The 19,251-nt window shown below is 36.1% G+C and overlaps 1 protein-coding gene across 4 annotated transcripts in view; it reads left to right on the top strand.

Annotated features, from left to right (window-relative positions):
* Positions 1-18,619, top strand: part of CDK19 (cyclin dependent kinase 19) — a 132,832-nt gene extending 114,213 nt beyond the window's left edge. For all 4 annotated transcript variants that reach the window (XM_042446696.1, XM_042446694.1, XM_042446695.1 and 1 more), the window contains 5 exons: positions 603-675; positions 1,505-1,602; positions 2,636-2,714; positions 8,397-8,669; positions 13,455-18,619. In XM_042446696.1, the coding sequence (XP_042302630.1) occupies positions 603-675; positions 1,505-1,602; positions 2,636-2,714; positions 8,397-8,669; positions 13,455-13,586 (655 nt within the window). In that variant the 3' untranslated portion in view covers positions 13,587-18,619. The remainder of the gene's footprint in view (positions 1-602; positions 676-1,504; positions 1,603-2,635; positions 2,715-8,396; positions 8,670-13,454) is intronic.
* Positions 18,620-19,251: the final 632 nt, after the last annotated feature.

Consider the following 19,251-nt stretch of genomic DNA (forward strand, 5'->3'; position numbering starts at 1 on the left):
TTGTACCTTGCTGGTCCTCTTCAGAATATGGCAGCCAGGCTGTTAATACAGACAATCTGCTGTGAGCATATTGTGCCAGTTTTAAAAGCACTATTTCAGGGTTCAGTTTAAATTATGAGTAACCTGTGTCTCTCAGATGTTGTTGGATTACACTTCTCATAATCCCTGATCCCTGGCCATGCTGTCTGGGTCTGATGAGCTCCACACCTTTCTCATCCTGGTCTAGGGTATGTGAAGGACTGCTTTTATCTACCTGAATCTGTTTAATAATTTAAGTCATAATTAATCTTAATAATTTTCCACTTAACATAAGTAACCATATGTTAACACATTGAGATATATATATATATATATATATATATATATATATATATATATAATCACAGTGTAATATATTTCAGGATCAATTTCATGTTATTTTAAGTAAAGATGATTGGCAGTCACATGTCCCCCAATAAGTTTCACCCTCTACCATGCAGGCATATACACCAGTAATAAAACATTACAAAGGGTTACTTGCAAAGAAAATTATTCTATATATTGCATCTATATTTGTGATAGTATTGTTTTGAAACATGTTTTCTTTTAATATGATTTTCCAGATATGCCAATAGCAGCCTCATAAAATATATGGAAAAACACAAAGTCAAGCCTGACAGCAAAGTATTCCTTTTGGTAAGTTATGATTTTGTTTGCTTGTGTCTCATAGTGCTGTTACAATATGACCAGTATCATAGTACTTTTTTGAGTGTTTTATAATGTTGCATCAACAGCTCTGCCCTGTATATGTTTACTAAGAGGTGTTAGATCGAGCATACTCCTAGGCATGTTTAGCATACTAGACTCACATTATTCTGGTAAAAAACAAGGCTGAACATGCAAAGATTTAAAAGTGTAATGCAGTCATTTGCTGTTCTGTACTATTTTTGTGTTTTCAGTAGCATTAATAATTTCACTGAGGCTGATAAAAGAATTGTCAATTAACCCTAACATTCTGGGACTGATTAATAATTAACAGGTCACCAGGTGGCGTACACCCAAGAGTTTGTAGAGAACTCAAATGTAACATGGCTAATTGTTGTATTGAATCCTATTTGCAAGCAAGGTGGAGATTATTGGAAGCCGTTGTTATTGTTGTTGCTGTCATCATCTCCTTGTGAGATTCCAGGAAACATTAGGCTGGGCACTGTGTTTAAGCAAACATGAGCTTAGATGGATGCCATATGATGATAGACCCAAGAGAGAATTATATTTCTTCCTAAGATACCTTTTTAAATTTAAATAAGGAATAATAGAAGTGGTTGGCTCATGTTTTACTGTGTTGTGTTCCCTTGGTATATTTCTGTCATGATAATTATTACAAACTGTTTTCTCTTTTCTGTGTATGAAATCCTGTGTAGAAAACTGAATGTGCTCAAATTTAATATTCGGTTTCATTTGGCATTTATGTCTAAAAGTTCCAGATATTATATAAGCTTAATTCCACTAATATTTTACTACTTAGCTTCAAAAACTTCTCACTATGGATCCTACAAAAAGAATTACCTCAGAGCAAGCTTTGCAGGATGCTTACTTCCAGGAGGACCCACTGCCTACATCAGAGTATGTGTCTTTCCTGTTCTTTAAAGGTGCCCTTCCACCAGATTATAAATTTTGGTCTCTGTGGTTTATTTGTACTAATGGACTCCCACTGGTGCTTTGTTTCCCTCCCACTGTACCTAACAAAGCTGCATGGAAATCAGAACTTGATGGTTCCTCAATTGTCTGGAGTAGATTTTGAGAGTCCAGTCGCCCCTCCGTTTTTGCGTGGGATCCATTCCGGACTCCCCTGCAAAAACAGAAACTCATATATATTCAAGCCCCATTGGCTTGAATAGCTGCATGCGCCATAGGTGCACATATCATTTTTGCCTATGGGGCTCGCCCCTCCACGAATAATTGATACCATGGACTTCAAGTCCACGAAAACGGAGGGGCAACTGTACTATCTGGATTCTAGGGCTATAGTAGGAATCATCCCCTCTCACTTTTACTGATCAAAGCTGTTCCGTAAACAGAGTGACATAGATAGATCCATCCCTACATGACCATTTAAATATGTAAAAGTATTTCCCTGTCGATCGATCTGAAAAACTACTCTGCAAAACAAAAGTATGAAACCTAACAATTTACTTGCATTTTTAGAAGGCAGTCAGTTTGATACTGGTCTTCAGTAGAACAAATTCTAAATAAAGTAAGAAAATTTACAGGGATAATGTCAGGGATTGGGTTCATCAGACATTATTGCCAAATGTTACCAAACCGATTAATCTTAACTATGGCTTAGAGGGAAGAAAACTCAGGATAATAATATATAGCAGGACTTTTGGCCTGTGGAAAATCATAAAAATTAACCACTTCAGACTTTATGAGTATCCATAGTTAATTAAAAATAGAAGCAAATCTCTTTATAGTCATGCTGGAGGGGAAGAACTCATAAGTCCAAGACTAATTTATATAATGCTAAACCATAGTTTAGTGTTATAGCAAAAAATAAAAAGAATGTGGTGATTATCATAGTTTAAAATTAATACAACATTACTAGTTAATGCATACTGATATAATTTATTTTTATTTTTATTTTTTTCTATTCTAGTGTTTTTGCAGGCTGCCAGATTCCTTACCCAAAACGAGAATTTCTCAATGAGGATGAACCTGAAGAAAAAGGGGACAAGGTATAGTTCAAATACCACTTTATTAATTTAAAAGAAATCATGATTCCGAAGAAAGAAAGCTGACAGAACATAGGGGCTTGCACTGAATAAACAGATGTTCCTGGTCAAAGTCATCCCAACACAAGGTCATGGGACACTATTGAAAAGTATATAATTTTCATGCATGACCATTTATAAGCAATTCGGCTACTTTGTATACAGTACTCTTCAGTATATTTAGACACTGTTAATAACACGTGGCTGGAGGAAGAAAGAAAAAAAGCCTTAAGCTGTAATCATCAGTTAACTGATGATGTCTTAAAAGAGCCTGCAGTTGATGAGAAATGTCCCTCTAGCTTTTTATGCCCTATATTCTTTGTAGCAATGGAATTTGACTTGTTTTTGGAAATACGTGAGTCTTCTTTTTTAGCTTCTTCACATATAGAGAGAGGACCTCGGGATATGGGTTTTAAAGTACTGAGCACTTTTTTATAGCTCTGTTTTATGTTTTGGAATGTCGATTCTCAGTATTCTTGACAAGGATCCCTCAGTTGCAGAAACCTCTTCCCTTAGAGGAGAGTCAGAAATGAATATGTGTTTATAGCCCAACTGTCTATGTATTGATTTGATCTTTTTATCTGCTCTTGTTTAATTTGTGTATTTTCAAGGCAGTTGAATTCTTATTCTTATTAGTTTCATTGGGGCCCCATGAGTAATTTTTAAATGAGCTGAATTAGAGCAATGATCCTAATCACCCCTAAACCAGAAATAGAGGATGATAATTGGGGGGGGGGGTCACTTTACTCTTCTTTACTCTTTTTCTTCCTTCCTTGTAGAATCTATCAGTATTCTGTCTTGTCTTTCCCTCACTCTTTTTCAGTGTATTTATGGGTCACTAGATAAGATCCTCTGGAATGTCAGCATTAATTTCAGTTCAGTATTTTCAATATGTTGACACCCAACCTTTCACTTTTATTTGGCCTAGAATTTCTTTCAGTATTGGTACTTTGTTAGGGACAGACAAGGAGTGGCAATATCAGGAATAAGATATGGAGTAGGTATTTTTAAATTCAGGGTGCCTTGAAAATCTATTTGATTTGGTGATATATAAAGTGGAGTCATGTGGTAACAATGTTCTTTGAGATCATGCCTAATCTCAAAGATCATTGTTGGTAACATTGCTGTAAGGCCAAAGAAAATCTTTGTAATGAAATAACACAGTATATGATGAGAATGACAGAAGTATGGGGAGGTAAGGATCCAGTTCTGACACTGAAAGAAGTATTTTTAAGAAAAGGGGAAATAAATCTGAATCTGAGAATACAATCACTTTCTTGCATGTGTGAGCTGTTAAGGAAAGAAAATGCAGAAAAGTAATTTGTTTCTTCAGCAGTTGCAAGTCAGGCCAAGGCTTATCAATAGTTCAGCAAATGACCTCTGGCATTTGTGTGAAGAGGGGACAATTGATTTTTAAGCACTTTCCCCATCTTACCTGCAATGTTAAATATACAGGTAATGTGTGAATGGCAGTATCAGGGATCTTGATACACAAGAAGAAAAAAGTAAAAAAAGCATAACAACATTCAGCCAGGAATCAAAGGTGTTTAAAACTAAGATTGGAGCAAGTATTAATTATATGGAGGAATACAGGGGGAGAGAGAGAGAGAGAGAAAGAAAGCATACATGCTGGAGGTAAAGATGAACATGGAAGCATCTTTTCAGAGAGGACAGGTGGTATATTGCAGCTGATATAGATCTTGGAGATGTGGCTAAGGACAGCAGAAAGGAAGAGAATACCTGGAAGGATATGTAAAAGAGACCTTGGTCTGTTCATGTTTTCCTCATTTTCTCTGTGTCACTGGTTTGGTCTGTGCCTGCTCTGCTGTAAAATGGTCTTTACGGCAGTTTAAGGCAATGGTATTCAGTGAGATGAATATGGAATGTGCTCTCCACATAGAAGTGTTTTTTTTAAAAAAATCCTTCAAAACTAATTTGTTTAATTAGCACATTCCCTCTCCCCTTCCCCCACACATATAAATACGCACACACTCCTAAACCATTTAAGATCCATTTTTCAACTCTCAGACCTTAGCTGAAGCCTAAATCTTGTTATAAATGTCTTTTTCTGAAATAGTCTTTTCAGGTACTAACAAAAAGTGCCTGAAGAAAAATTTTCCTTTAGTTCATCTGGCTATATTTCAATCAGCTACTTTTCACTATGATCTATGGTGGCAGCACATTTATGTGGCCATAAAGCAAATACACAGTTGCATACCATAGTCCTGGCTGGTTTGTTTCATTGAACAGTGTCATTCCAGAATGTCATGTCATCTTTTGCAATAAAAGTGCAAGCGTGGCTTTAATTGAAGCTCTTGGCATTGGTAACAGAGTTTGCATCATTAGTGGTGGAAATCCTTTTTGCTTTGTATTGCTGGTATTTAGTTTACAATGAAACCTTTTTGTTGCACTCAGGAACATAGAAAAAGGAATGTTGACACCAAATCCAACTATTTAAAAGGGTATTTTAATCCTTACTTAATTTTATTGTTAAACATATGACAAGTAGTGCTTCTTGTGATCAGGTGTTACAAGATACAGGAAGAGTTGAAAAGTCAGCTGGTTTGATAAGATCCTGTTGCTATGCTGACACACACACACATGCCACAATGTGTTTAGACTTCTTTGTGTCCCATTTTCCTTTTCACAGCTCCTTCCAATAGCACTGTTTCACTCTTTGGACAGCCAGGCTTCATTCTCTGTGCCATTGTCTATTTATTGCCATTCTAAAGATGCTTTCATTCCTGCTCTTCATAGTAACTTGTACTGGCTCCTCTCAGTAATTTGATATTGGATAGATATGGATGGTGTTGGCTGTGATTCACTAACAGCCGGATGGTGCCGAAGAGGAAGGCCTTGACCTATAATAATCTTTGCCCAGGAATTGAGACAGGAGTCTTTCTCAATGCCTGGGACTGAATAGGGGACTTTTTGCACAGAAAGCATGTGCTCTACAATTGAGCTGCAGCATTTTTCCTTGTAAACAGGCAGCATACTAAGAAAAAGTAACTTTGGTAGGATTTGAGTAGGGATGTACACACACACACACACACTAATCATAGGACCAAAACTGGCAGAGGAACAAGCCTGCTCCTTGAGAATTCTGGAAATGTATCTTCAGAGTGAATTATAGTTCTGAAAAGGTACTTAGAAGAGTACTATTGACCATTGCTGGACTGTGTTGAACTGGTTCAGATATGCTTTATATAGTTTAAAAACTTTTTCTGTAAAATTAATTCAAATATAAATATTTAATTGAAGAAAAATATAGAACAAAAGAATCTCAACAACATGCTATAAATAACATAACCTCCAGAACTGTCAGCCATTTTTGATCACTGAACAGACAGGATGGATTTTAATTCGCAGATATAATTTCCACTTCGACTTGCTTAATAACAGCAGAAAACACTATTTCAATTCATTTCTTTTGGCAGTGAAAATCAGCAACTATAATGTAAATATGGCCAGATTTGAAAGTTTGTGAACAATTCTGGTTGACCACAATAGAATATCACGACATCATAGGGCTGAAAGGGGTGAATAAGGTAACTAAAATGCTCAAAGGTTTTTGGGAGAAAGTACTTTAGAAAGAGATTCAAGAGAATACATCTAACCAAAGTTTATAAAATGTCGTTGGGAAAAGCAGATTCAGATATTTTTTCTTCCTCCTAGATTTCTAGAACTCAAGGATAATGAAAAAAGTTGTTTAACTGTAGGTTCAAAATGTATTTGTGCAGTGCAGTTAACCTTCTACAGGATGTGATGACATCTATTAGCTTAGATGGCTTTTTTAAAAAAAAAGTTACACATATTTATGGAGGAAAGCTTTGTCAAAGAGCATCAGTCAGGAGAGTTAACTGGAACCTTCCTATTTAGTGACAGGATGTCTCTGAATGCCAGATGCTGGGAGCAAATAAGGGAAGACCATCATATCTTTGTTCTGCTTTTAAACTTCCAAGGAATTGGCTTTGTCTGGAAAAGCAATATTTCACTTGATAGATTTTTGTCTAATCTGGCAAAGCAATGTTTTTTTTAGTTGCATTTCCACTGAGATGAGGTAAATGAATGAATAAAATAATCTAAGTAAAGGCTAATTCATTTTGTACAACTTGGCTTTGATCAGGTACCTAATCTCTGCATGGTATTTTCACACTGTGAGCTCCAAATTAAAATCTGAACTACCTAGATATTTCTTATTGAAAAACTAGACACACTAGTCATTTTGAAACACAGCTCTAGAACTTCCAATATATCCTATGGTCTAACTTGGAAGACTTTGGGAAGTACCGTACCTCAAGAATGAAGCACATTATTCATACACAAAAGGCTTCAGATTCATTTTCTGGTTTCTACTGGTAGAACTCACAAAAATCCTATGTAAATTCTGGCGAGATCATAAGAAATATTGGCCTGTTACAGACTGCCAAAATAAAGCTGCTTCGGGTCTCTTTGGAGGCATGCTATTTAAATGATGCATGGGTCCTAAGAGTCCAGAGGTCGCGCCAAAGCCACACTCCATTCCTAAGCACTGGAGTGCAGCTTTGGTGCAGCTTCCGGATTCTTAGGATGCATGCATCATTTAAACAGCATACCTCCAAAGTGACCTGAAGCAGCTTTATTTTGGCAGTCTGTAACAGGCCATAATGTCTCTTTTGAAGAGAAGGAGACTTCCTTGGTTTTGAATATTGAAAAAACAACAACACATTTTTCTGAACTGGAACTGAGTTTAGATTAAGGTTCAGTTTGATTTCCTGAGCAAATACCCCATAACTTATTCTACCTATAAAATGACATGACTCTAAAGCTAGCATGCAAGTAGACTTATGTAAGCCTATCCTGAAATACTCCTGAATATTTCAAAGCAGTATGAACTCTGGAATCGCCTGATCCACAGGCTTATCACTCTGTGTGTGTGTGTGTGTGTGTGTGTGTTTGCATTTTGGTGTAAGTTTCAACAGAAGTTCCAGATTTATATGGAACTCTGACTTTATAATCAGGACTGAGTTCTTATAATGCTAGCTAGTATTTTAGCTGCTCAAGTCATTTCGAAAATTTCCTGTATTATACTTCCTTTCTGTTTTTCAAATTGTAAAAAAAACAAACAAACAAGCCCACAATGAATCAAGTGGCCTTCTTTTGCAATTGTGAAAACCTCGTGCCTGAATAGTTAGGAAATGGCTTTGAATTTCCATTATATGTTTTCATATTTCTGAATTTGCTGTATTTGCTGCCACTCATAATTGAAACTGCCACTTTAATTCTCTGGCATGTGCAGTCGAGCAATGCACAAAGAACTGGTTGACATCTTCACACGCCACCTTCTGAGGCAGAGGTCACTTGACAAATGCTTACATTTATATCCTACGTTTCTTCCAAGTTCTCCCTACCTATAAGAGCCCTAATGTAAGTTAGGCTGAGCTGAGTGACTGACCCAAGCTCACCCAAGAAGCTTCATGAGTGAGTAAGGATTTAATCTGGCCTTCCCAATCTTAGTCTGGCTCCTCTAACAAGCATGCTACATTCACTCTTTATAAACAGCATTTATAGCCAGAACAATCTTATATACATTTCTAGGGATTCTTATGAGGGGAAAATGGACTTCCAAACTCTGCCTTTTTCTGTCTCCCCCTTTAAATCTTCTAGAATCAACAGCAGCAGCAGAACCAACATCAACAACAAACAGCACCTCAACAGCAAGCAGCACCTCAGCAGCAACAGCAGCAGCAACAACAACAACAAAACAGTACCCAGACAAATGGAACTGCAGGGGGTGGTGGAGCGGGAGGTGGTGGCACTGGGGCAGGTCTCCAGCATAGCCAGGACTCCAATCTCAACCAGGTACCTCCAAATAAGAAGCCACGCATTGGGCCTTCAGGCGCAAATTCAGGTGGGCCTGTCATGCCTTCGGATTATCAGGTACAGCGATAATTTTTTTTACTCCCATATCATTTGGTTCTTTCCAAGTGTCAAGGGAATATGAATCAGAAGTTCCCTTACTAATCTAAAATGAATTGTTAGTTCAAACTAAAGTAGAGCCACTGAATCAAGTGCTTATTAAATCACTGGGTCTAGTCAGAACTAACCATTGAATGTAGGCCACTGAGATGAATTTCATTGTAATGTATTATTCCTTCCAAATGCAGCAGTTTGCCTTTGGTAAAAACAGCAGCACTGACCTGAGGATCTAGTTTAGTTTTTAATTTTAAAAATACCCATCATTCCTAAGCACGTTGTGAACATTTAGTCTAGAAGAAAGCAGCCATATGAGTGTCGTATCACAAATCCAAATAGATCTGCCTTATGTTTCTCTCTTTATGTTCCTATTTCTTCTTCTTCTTTCATTTGAATTTTTTAATATACCTTTTGAGGTGAAATCTTCTGAAAGCTGTTAATAGCAGAGAGTGCCTATAAAAACTGGTACAAGTCCCGTTAAAACGGCAATGTTTTATGTCATTACAAAAATAAAATTGAAAGCTTAATACAGTATATTACAGTATACAGTATATATTACATAGACAAATTAACCGGAAAGATTTCCGCATCCTTGAAAAAAAAATACTGCTTGGAAAATTTCGGTGTGCATCTGGCAGGGTAAAAAGAGGTAGCAGCCCACAATCAAACAACAAAGTTGAGTGCAAGATTTCAGTCAGCTTAGCCCAGCCAGAGACTGATCAGCACTTTGGGTGAATGGGGCAACCTTCTCATATGACCTAGTGTGTTACATATTCATATAGGGTTATGTGAATCATTTCTAGCAAATAGCTAATCCACATGACTTTATTTGGCTCTACTAATTGCAGCAACAATCATATGATGGCTTATTTTATAAAACTGGTAGCATATATTAGCTATCACAGATAATAACCTTTTCATTAAAAGAACCAAATATCTTTTGAAGTCTGAAAAAATTATGGCCGAGCCATCACTACATCCATTCCTAAGCACAACAAGCCCTGTCATCCTGCTGCAAGGCATTAAAACTCTATTTGCTTACAATACTACCTGAATAACGTGGATATATGGTTTAGCACCCACCACAATTATTCATTATCCTTCTTTAAATCTTCTAGATTAAGATTAATCTAAAAGATGGTACCAATGTGTATTATACTAGTTCTACTTTGTCCTTTCTAAGTGCCTTGGTAATACATTTCTCAAAAACAAGAGTAAATGGTGCACACACTATTTCATTTGAAAGATGAATTTAATACAAAGAACTGTATGGAAAACTTGTATTTATGCTGCCATAACTAGTATTAAGCCTTTCCATGCTTATGCTAAGTACATTGGTGGTAAGAAATTGATCTGCCTCATTCAAGATCAGACTGTTAATACAGATTTGTCTTTGACAAATTTGAAGAGAAATCCAATAAGAAGTTGAAGGCTTTCATGGCCGGACATCCATAGTTTTTTGTGTGTTTTTCAGGCCATGTGGCCATGTTTTAGAAGAGTTTATTCCTCTTCTAGAATAAATTCTTCTAGAACCTGGCCACTTAGCCCAGAAACCCCACCAAAAACAATCCAATAAGAGTCTGTTATATTTATTTTAGAATGTTACTTTAGTATTTTTTCTTACTGAGTTTTGCTACATTTGGTCTGCTAAATGTATGATCCACCATGTCAGTTGCAGCTCACCATCTTTCTGTGTCCCAGATGAGCAGCAATATAGGTTTGTAGAGCCATTGAAAATTGATATTTGTTATGTCTACAGCAATCTGCATGTTACAGTACTTTTTTGACAAATGGAGTCAGATAACATTGAATCATAGTTGTATACCATTTGTCTTTGGTTCTCAAAATATTTAAACTAACAAATCAATTTAATTCTCAGGATGGTAATATTCACTCAAGATTAGAGTCCATCAGTTTAAGATGACAAGGATAATTGTTACATTATTTATATACTGAACATATTACTGGCTTTTAAATCCTATCAAAAATATAACCTTTTCACAATTTGAACACAAGTTGACCATATTTTAGAATTAGTGGAACACACTCCCTCAGAGTGTGGTGGAGTCTCCTTCTTTGGAGGTCTTTAAAAAGCTGCTTCATAGGACTGAAGACCATTCAGAAGAGTTGAGGAAATGACTGAGTGACAGTGCTGGGAATTGGCAGATATTGCCACACATTTATATCACTTTCCACTGACACATGCATTCTGAGTGCATCTTTCTGTGGGGATACCCATGATCTGGATGTCTACCAAATTTGTGTTTAAATTGAAAGCACTGGTAAAAATCCTTGCATTTTATATATCACTTTTTAATAAAAAATAACTATGAATTTTAATGTTTCAGTTGGACCCACAAAATTACTTTTTGCTGAGCAAAGTTCTGATCAGGTGTCACTGGATTCAACCCTGCTTTCCCTAATAACAAAAGCCCAGTGATTCTAAAGGCAAAACAAAAAGCTGTGGGGGGAAGATAATTAACATCCTTTCTAGTATTTCCCTCCTAGTAACCCTCATTTTCCTTGTAAGACTACACCTTTCAGAGCAAAAGGTGAGGGCCCTTGCAGCATTAACATTTTGAAAAACCTTTTACTACTAATAATCTTTATTTGGTATTTACAGATAAAATACAATGCTATATACATAATGTCATATTATATCTTCCTTTATACACTTATTCCGATACTTCTTTATTTCTCATCTTAAATAAAATAGTCTTATGTTTATGGTAAAAGACTGTGCATTTTCTTCATGCTTTTGCTTACTAGCCACACAACTCCAATTATCTTTTTCTCTTTTCCCATAATGCATTACCCAATATAAACTACATGACATTTATTACTCAACCAAATCCAACTTCTATTTTATTTACACCATCTTTGTTCACAAAGCTTGAGTAGAGGTTCCCAAATATTTTCATCTTGAATCTTATCATCTTGCAGTTGCAGAGTTATGTAGTCCATTTCTATTACTTCTAATGATTTTTCTAACCATTCATCAATTTTTGGCATATCTGTATTTCTCCAATACTTTGCTATCATTATTCATGCTGTTGTTACCATGTATAGTAGTGGTTTTAAATTTTTTCTAGCATTTTTATTTTCCACCATATTTCATAGATATAACTCTGGGTCTATAGGGTATTCTTGTTTATATATTTTTGGTATTGTCTAATGGACTTCTTTCTAGTATTTTTTTTACTTCAGCACAGGTCCACCACATATGATAGAATGTCCCAACATGCTCTTTGCATTTCCAGCATTTGTCCTTTTTGTTTCCATACATCTTTGACACTCTATTTGGTGTAAGGTACCACCTATGTACCATTTTGATATAATTTTCCTTAATATCCATACATTGTGTAAAGTTCAGGTCTTTGCCCCATGCCCTTTCCCATTGTTGCAACTGTAAATTATGCCCTATAGTTTTGGCCCATTGTAACATACATGTTTTGATAGATTCTGATTCTAAATTTAACTCTAGACACATCTTATAGATATCTGAGATAACCCCTTTCTTTCTCTTTTTGATGATTACATCTAACTCTGTTTCTTCCTTTAATAGACCTGGAAACTTTATATCTATTTTGAATCTTTCTTTCAGTTGCCTATATGGGAACTAGAACATATCATTTCCTTCTTCTAACAATTCTTCACATGTTTTTAATTTGAATTCTTCATCTATTTTCATAGAATCATAGAGTTGGAAGAGACCGCACGGGCCATCCAGTCCAACCCCCTGCCATGCAGGAAATCCAAATCAAAGCATCCCCAGCAGATGGCCATCTAGCCTCTGCTTAAAGACCTCCAAGGAAGGAGACTCCACTACACTCCGAGGGAGTTTGTTCCACTGTCGAATAGCCCTTTACTATCAGGAAGTTCTTCCTAATGTTGAGGTGGAATCTCTTTTCCTGCAGCTTGCATCCATTGTTCCGGGTCCTGTTCTCTGGAGCAGCAGAAAACAAGCTTGCTCCCTCCTCAATGTGACATCCTTTCAAATATTTAAACAGGGCTATCATATCACCTCTTAACCTTCTCTTCTCCAGACTAAACATCCCCAGCTCCCTGAGTCGTTCCTCATAGGGCAAGGTTTCCAGACCTTTCACCATTTTAGTCACCCTCCTCTGGACACGCTCCAGTTTCTCAATGTCCTTTTTGAATTGTGGTGCTCAGAACTTTCTTCAGGATATCTTTATATCTCAACCATTTCAAACCTAATGTGTTACCCCTACTCTTAAAAGCTTCTTGAGGGGATACCCAACTTGGTAAATCCCTATATAATTTGTTTTTGTAAATTTTCCAAATCCTATATAATGCTTTCCTAATTATATGGTCATTGAACTCTTTATTTAACTCAAATTTTTGGTACCACAGATAGGCATGCCAGCCATACCCTAGGTTGAACCCCTCTAAATTTAATGATTTTTCATTTTCTAAGTAAATCCACTCAAACACACTTTCCAAACAGCAAGAATGATAATATAACTTCAAGTCGGGTAATCCTAGACCACCTCTTAGTTTTCCATCCGTTAGTGAACTCCACTTAATTCTAGCTTTCCTGCCAGACCAAATAAATTTTGCTAAATCTTTTTTCCAATTATTAAATACAGTATCATTTAAAATAATTGGCAAATTTTGAAACACAAACATTAATTTGGGAAGAACACTCATTTTGAAAAACCTTTTGAAACAGTTCCTGTGTATCAAAATGTTGACTTTGGTGTTGTTCTTGGTTTTCCCCCCCTTTAGCACTCCAGTTCACGCCTGAGTTACCAAAGCAACATTCAGGGATCTTCTCAGTCCCAGAGTACAATGGGCTATTCTACATCATCTCAGCAGAGCTCTCAGTATCATCAGTCCCATCAGTCTCACCGGTACTGAAGAACCCTTGTAGATGGTGTTAGAAAGGAAAGGACTCCAGCAATATGAAGTTCATAATCATGAGAAGAACCAAAAATGCAAACTGTGATGAGGATCTTGAAATTACAGTTATAAAAGCAAAACTTTGATTTAGTAATTGTTTTCAGACAAGAAACAACCCCCCTTTTTTGCCATAAAGAAGTTTCTTGTGAAATTTCCCATAAGCCTGCTTTTGCATGCATTCCAGTGTGGTTGTTAGAATGAAACCGTCTGATCTGAATCCAGCACTTAAACTTCTTTACCTATGGAATTTTTGAAGGATTCCTGGTGCACCTTTCTTATGTTGTTGTAATTGCCATAAATCTTACCTTTTCCAAGTCCCTTTACCAGGATTTTAAAGTTTTGGAATTTTGAACTCCCAGGCTTTTCAAGCTTGTATATAGTTAATTTTTTACTAGGCAAATCCGTTTAGCTATACAGGTATAATGCACCTTTTAAAAGCACTATGTTATTTTCACAGGATATTACTGTTTTGCTCACAGATGTCAAGAACAGCAGATTTTACTGTTCCAGAGTATTTTATTATTCTCTTTTTATTAGTCTAGTTTTCAGATGAGGTCTTTAAAAAAAAAGAAGAAGAAAAGAAAAGAAAAATATACAACCCAAGTCTCTGCAGCAGCTATTACATGTTATTTGTTTGGACTGAACACCAAACAAAAGATTATGAATGTTTGTTTTATTATTCAGATGAGAATACCATAGATCATTTGTCATTATCTTCCAAGTGAGCTGACTTAAGCTTTGCTTTAAATTAAGGCATGACAGCAGAATGGAAGGCAAAAATTTGTGACTCCAGTAGAACAAGGGTTTTCTATAGTGTATTCTCTAGTGGTTATCTGTACATGCAATGTGTCTTTGTTAGTGATAATCTGTGCTTTGGAACTCTACTCTAGGAGTTCAGCGTCAATGGAAGAAAGGGCAAAGAAAGAGACTGCTACTACTTGGGAGGATTCTGGGGAGGGACCAGGTTTGCTCTTTAGTGTATTGCTAGTACACTCTTTGTATTGGTTTTGTTTGTTTCTGATGCAACCCTCCTTTGTTAAATTTTGGTTCTGAAACTTGCAGCAAAAAAAGGAGTCAAAAGTTCTGTGGCACCTTAAGAGACTAACAGTTTTGTTGTGGCATGAGCTTCTGCCTACTTACAGAACACTTGCAATTATGAACCTTGACAAGCCATTGTAATAATTATTATAATTATTATTATTTTATTGTTTTATTTTATTTGTATTATTATTATTATTTTATTATTACATTTTCATGGTCCAGGCAAACCAGATCAAATATGGAAAAAGAAGTTGTTGAACAATGTCTGGAAATTGTTTAATCTTTTCATGTTTAAAATGCATATTATGTTGTCTTACCACTGCTTTGATTAATCCAGTTTGATTATGCTAGATAAGCCATGCTATACTGAAATGTCTCTTTTCTGAAGGTTACACACACACCTGTACGCACACACAGATACACACATACGAAGCAATTGTATTTGGCCTAAATGCAGCAATGAGTCCAACTGCATCAATTGCTGAACGCTAAGTCAATACTTAACACAAGTGCCATTGCTTAATGGGTCTACTTTAGTAGGGACTAACAACTGGATTTAGGCCTTGATGTACTGGGCCACCGTCTCACAGAAGAAGTGTCAGAGCTCATGAACAATGTACATGTCATCAGAGACAATAATACTTTGAGGCAGCTCATTTCTTAAAAAGAGCCCTAGAAACACAGCTGATTCACTTTATTCAGGGCAATATATAGTCTGGAATTTAGTGTAGAATTCAGCATCTTGTGAATCTAAGCTTTTCTGTTTTGTTTTTAAACAGATGTATTGCCTTAGGAAGATAGGTTTAAATATTTGTGAGTAGTACTTAGTGAAATTTTAGAATCTGGGGAAAAGGAATAGAATAGTATTTCCAGGGCTAGGGCTTAAGTACTGAATATTTGTTTCCCTCTTCTTTAACTAGTAAAAGCATAATAATCTATCATATATGATAATTTGCATTATTTATACAGATTGCAGAATTCAGCTTTTCTTTGTGTGGAATTTGGGGTTGCCATGGTGCTGACTTTTTTTAGCACACAGAGCCCTAACTTTATTGCACTAAAATTTTAAAAAGCATATACTTTAGAATATATATGCAGTACCCAGTATTTAAAAAAAAAACGTGCTTTAAAAATACATAGAAGAAGAAGCCAGCTATTTATATATGCATTAATGGGCATTTACACTATATATATATCATGAGCTCATGCCTCACTGTGTTCTGTTTGGAATCAATACCAGACTCACAGAAAGATGCCACCCAACATTTTGCACTAAGACAACAATAGAAACTGACAGAGTGGTATGTCAGTTTACATGGAGGGCGCAAATTTGCTTTAGAGTAATAAAAAGTATCCTACTCATAATGCCATGTTATTTCCTGTTAACTTTTTAAAAGTATCCAAAGTGTTGTTGCAGGCATTGGTCCATTTGCTGTTGATACCAAGTGGCTTTGAGGGCCAAAAATTAAATCAGTAAGTACACAACAGGTGGAGAAGTCAGAAGATATTGCATTGAGACAATTTCCCCCCACCCCCCCAAAAAACCTTACTCTTTGGGATCTTTTGTGTATTGTGTGTCTGAGCTAGTTTTGTTTGATGGAACTAATGTTTTTTTTGTACTAACATTCAGTGAAAATATTACCCAAATTCCATGTCCCCCATTTTCATTTTCTGCGCCTGAGCTATTCATCTGGTCAGTAGCATAGAATGATACTGAACATTATTCTGACCAGTTTATGAACTGCTAATTTTTCTCTTCTCCCTCTGTTGCTCTGTCTCTCAACCTACTATTGGTTGAAATCTAGTGCACCTGTGACAAGCTCAGTCCAAGTTTAGGTTCCTCTGTGCATGCAGTGTGGCAACCTGTGTTGAATGTGCTTTTATCTCCATGAGCTTCCAGTTCCCTAGAATGATGGCCATGATTGTTGTCTATACTGATAAGTTTATATTTGCTTATTTGCTGGAAACTAGTTGCTTGCTATACTCGATTTCCCTGCAGTGTCTGTGGACACAAATGTAGCTGTGTTAAATACTTCATGGCCTTCCAAAAAAGAAAAAAAAGAAAAAAAATAAGCATTGACAGGGGAGATGGATGAAAGTATAGGTTTACACTTTTTGAAATGTTTACTGCACTCATTCTCTATTTGTATCTTGGCTTCTGGGCATACTTGGCCTATTGTTGTGAAACTGTTTGTGTATAATAAGATGAGTGTCTCATGTATTGCAGGGCTAAAGAGAGCCAAGGCGAGGTAGCTTTGTTTCAGGTGAAATTTCATGGATCAAAGTGTAATGTAAGATAAATCATATATTGTATCTTATGAAAACACAGGACACAGAAATTTTCATAACTGTGTGGCTCAGTTAACTAATTCTTACTAGAATGTGCAGCTTCAACATCATCTATAGTTGATCTTTTCTGTCACATTGGATTTTAGAAGTGCTAAGTACTTCACGATTTTTGCTACTTTGGGGAAAGTAGCTGCTTCAGACCTCATTCTGTGATATTTCTCTTCTGGTTTTCAAATAAAAGGAGCAAGGAAATAGGATTAACAAAGAATTATGAAATGAATTGTAGCATAGACTGCATAATGAAGGAAGAATTTAGTGAAAGCTGCACGTCCTGCACTGTATCTGTGACACTGTATCTTTTGGGGTGGGAATGGTGAGGGAGGACATCCTGAGATTGGGGAGGAGGAAGCTTGAAGTATTTGATTATGTATAATATTTTATACCAACATAATAAGCTTAGTTCCCCTTCATAATCTTCAGTGATGGTACTTAAGCAACATTAAGCAAAGATAACCGTTTTAAGATAAAAAAAATAAGCATATTGTACATAAGGCCATGTGTAATCTATACATTTTGCCACACCAGAACAATGTGTATTGCTTTATGGGGGGAAAGTCTTTAATGCACTGTTATCTCCTAAATATTTAGTAGTAAATTAATACTATTTAATTTTTATTAAAAGAAATCTGTCTTGTGTAGACACTAAAAAGTATTACACAATGTGGACTGAAGATGTCCCTTTTTAACAGCAGTTTAAATAATGTTTTATATCTGTAAGGTAGTGTACTTTTCAAATTGTTTTAATTTCTTCATTTTGACTATTTGGGAAAGTTTGCCTAAATCTTTAGTTTACTTTTATATATTATTTCACATATCCATCTTCTATCCTTGTAGTCTTTTCATTATTTAGTTAGCTTTCTGTCTACTTTTATGCCACTATTGAAGAACCATGCGTAGTGGTGCCTGCCAAGGTTTGCAGATAAAACCCAAACATTTTTGAATCCATTTTATGTTCTCACTTTGTAGATATAGGATATTTAAAGTGAGATCATTATATTTAAATCAACTATGTATGAGGGTCGATGAATTACTTTCAAACTGTACCCCCACCAGCACCACTGAAGACACAAACATATACATAGACACATGTCCAGTGTTCTGCATCTAACTCTGATCTTTGGAAATCAGTGATTCCTCTTCACAGTCTCCAAGAATTCATCTTAACCAGCTATCTTGCTGAAGTGAAAGAGGAAGAAACTAGCAATTATTGAGCAATACGGTAACTCTCCAATATGCTTCCCAACCTTGAATCAATTTAGGTGGTACAAATACTAGGTGGGTGAACATATCTTAATGGGAAATTCAGTTTTTACTGCCACCCAGCTCACCTCTCCTCCCAGTCTGTAGGAGAGAACTAGGAAGGCTCAATAGCTGACTAAAAAAGTCCCACTCACATTAGACAGGCTTTGCCCTCATAAAGCATTTACTGTTTGTTTTTGTTTTGTCTTTACATTGCTCTTGAAAGACTGTTAAAAAAAACTATGCTTCTGTTAATTGCATCTATTTTTTATTTTTGTTGTAATTAAATTGAATTGCTTCAGTGTGAATTTTTTAAATAAAAAATAATATACGTTTGTAATAATAATAAAAAGTTGAAGTCATGAAGCTGCGTGATGAAAACTCTGTAAACTTGTGGACTTCAATGGCTATACGATGAATTCCTTCAAACTGAAGTGTATAGTTTTATTATTTAAGAACTTTTGGATAGCTTTACAATCCACAGAGAATCCTGTCATGGTACTATTTAGGTTTGAGTGAGGCTATCTGTACAACCATTGTGCCCATTAGCCAGAATAGGATGACTCCCAAGCCCCTTTGCTCAGCAGAACACCATGCGACATCAGCAGAAAAGCATTACAAGAGCAGAGCAATACCTTTACAGCAGCAACTGTGCTAGTGTCAGTGGATAGCCAAGGTGGACAAGGAGGTATAGCAGGAGAGGCACATCTCTTATGCAGAACCCTGTATAAACTAAAGACTCAAACCATTCCTTGACAATTGCACAGGTAGTACTCCTGCAATTTTGCACACTCCCTTTGAAACCAATGGAAAATCTCTTAGCCTTTTCCTTCACTGTCCTTAGCTACAGCTCAAGGTAGAACTGAGCTGTTATACATATATTGTGTATCAAAATCCATGGCATTGAGGTACATTACTCTAGCACAGTGTTTGTATATATATTTATTTCATTTATTTATTTATGTAATTTATATGCCGCCTTTCTCCCAGATAG

The sequence above is a fragment of the Sceloporus undulatus genome, chromosome 1 (assembly GCF_019175285.1).
Source record: "Sceloporus undulatus isolate JIND9_A2432 ecotype Alabama chromosome 1, SceUnd_v1.1, whole genome shotgun sequence".
In the NCBI taxonomy this organism is placed as follows: domain Eukaryota; kingdom Metazoa; phylum Chordata; class Lepidosauria; order Squamata; family Phrynosomatidae; genus Sceloporus; species Sceloporus undulatus.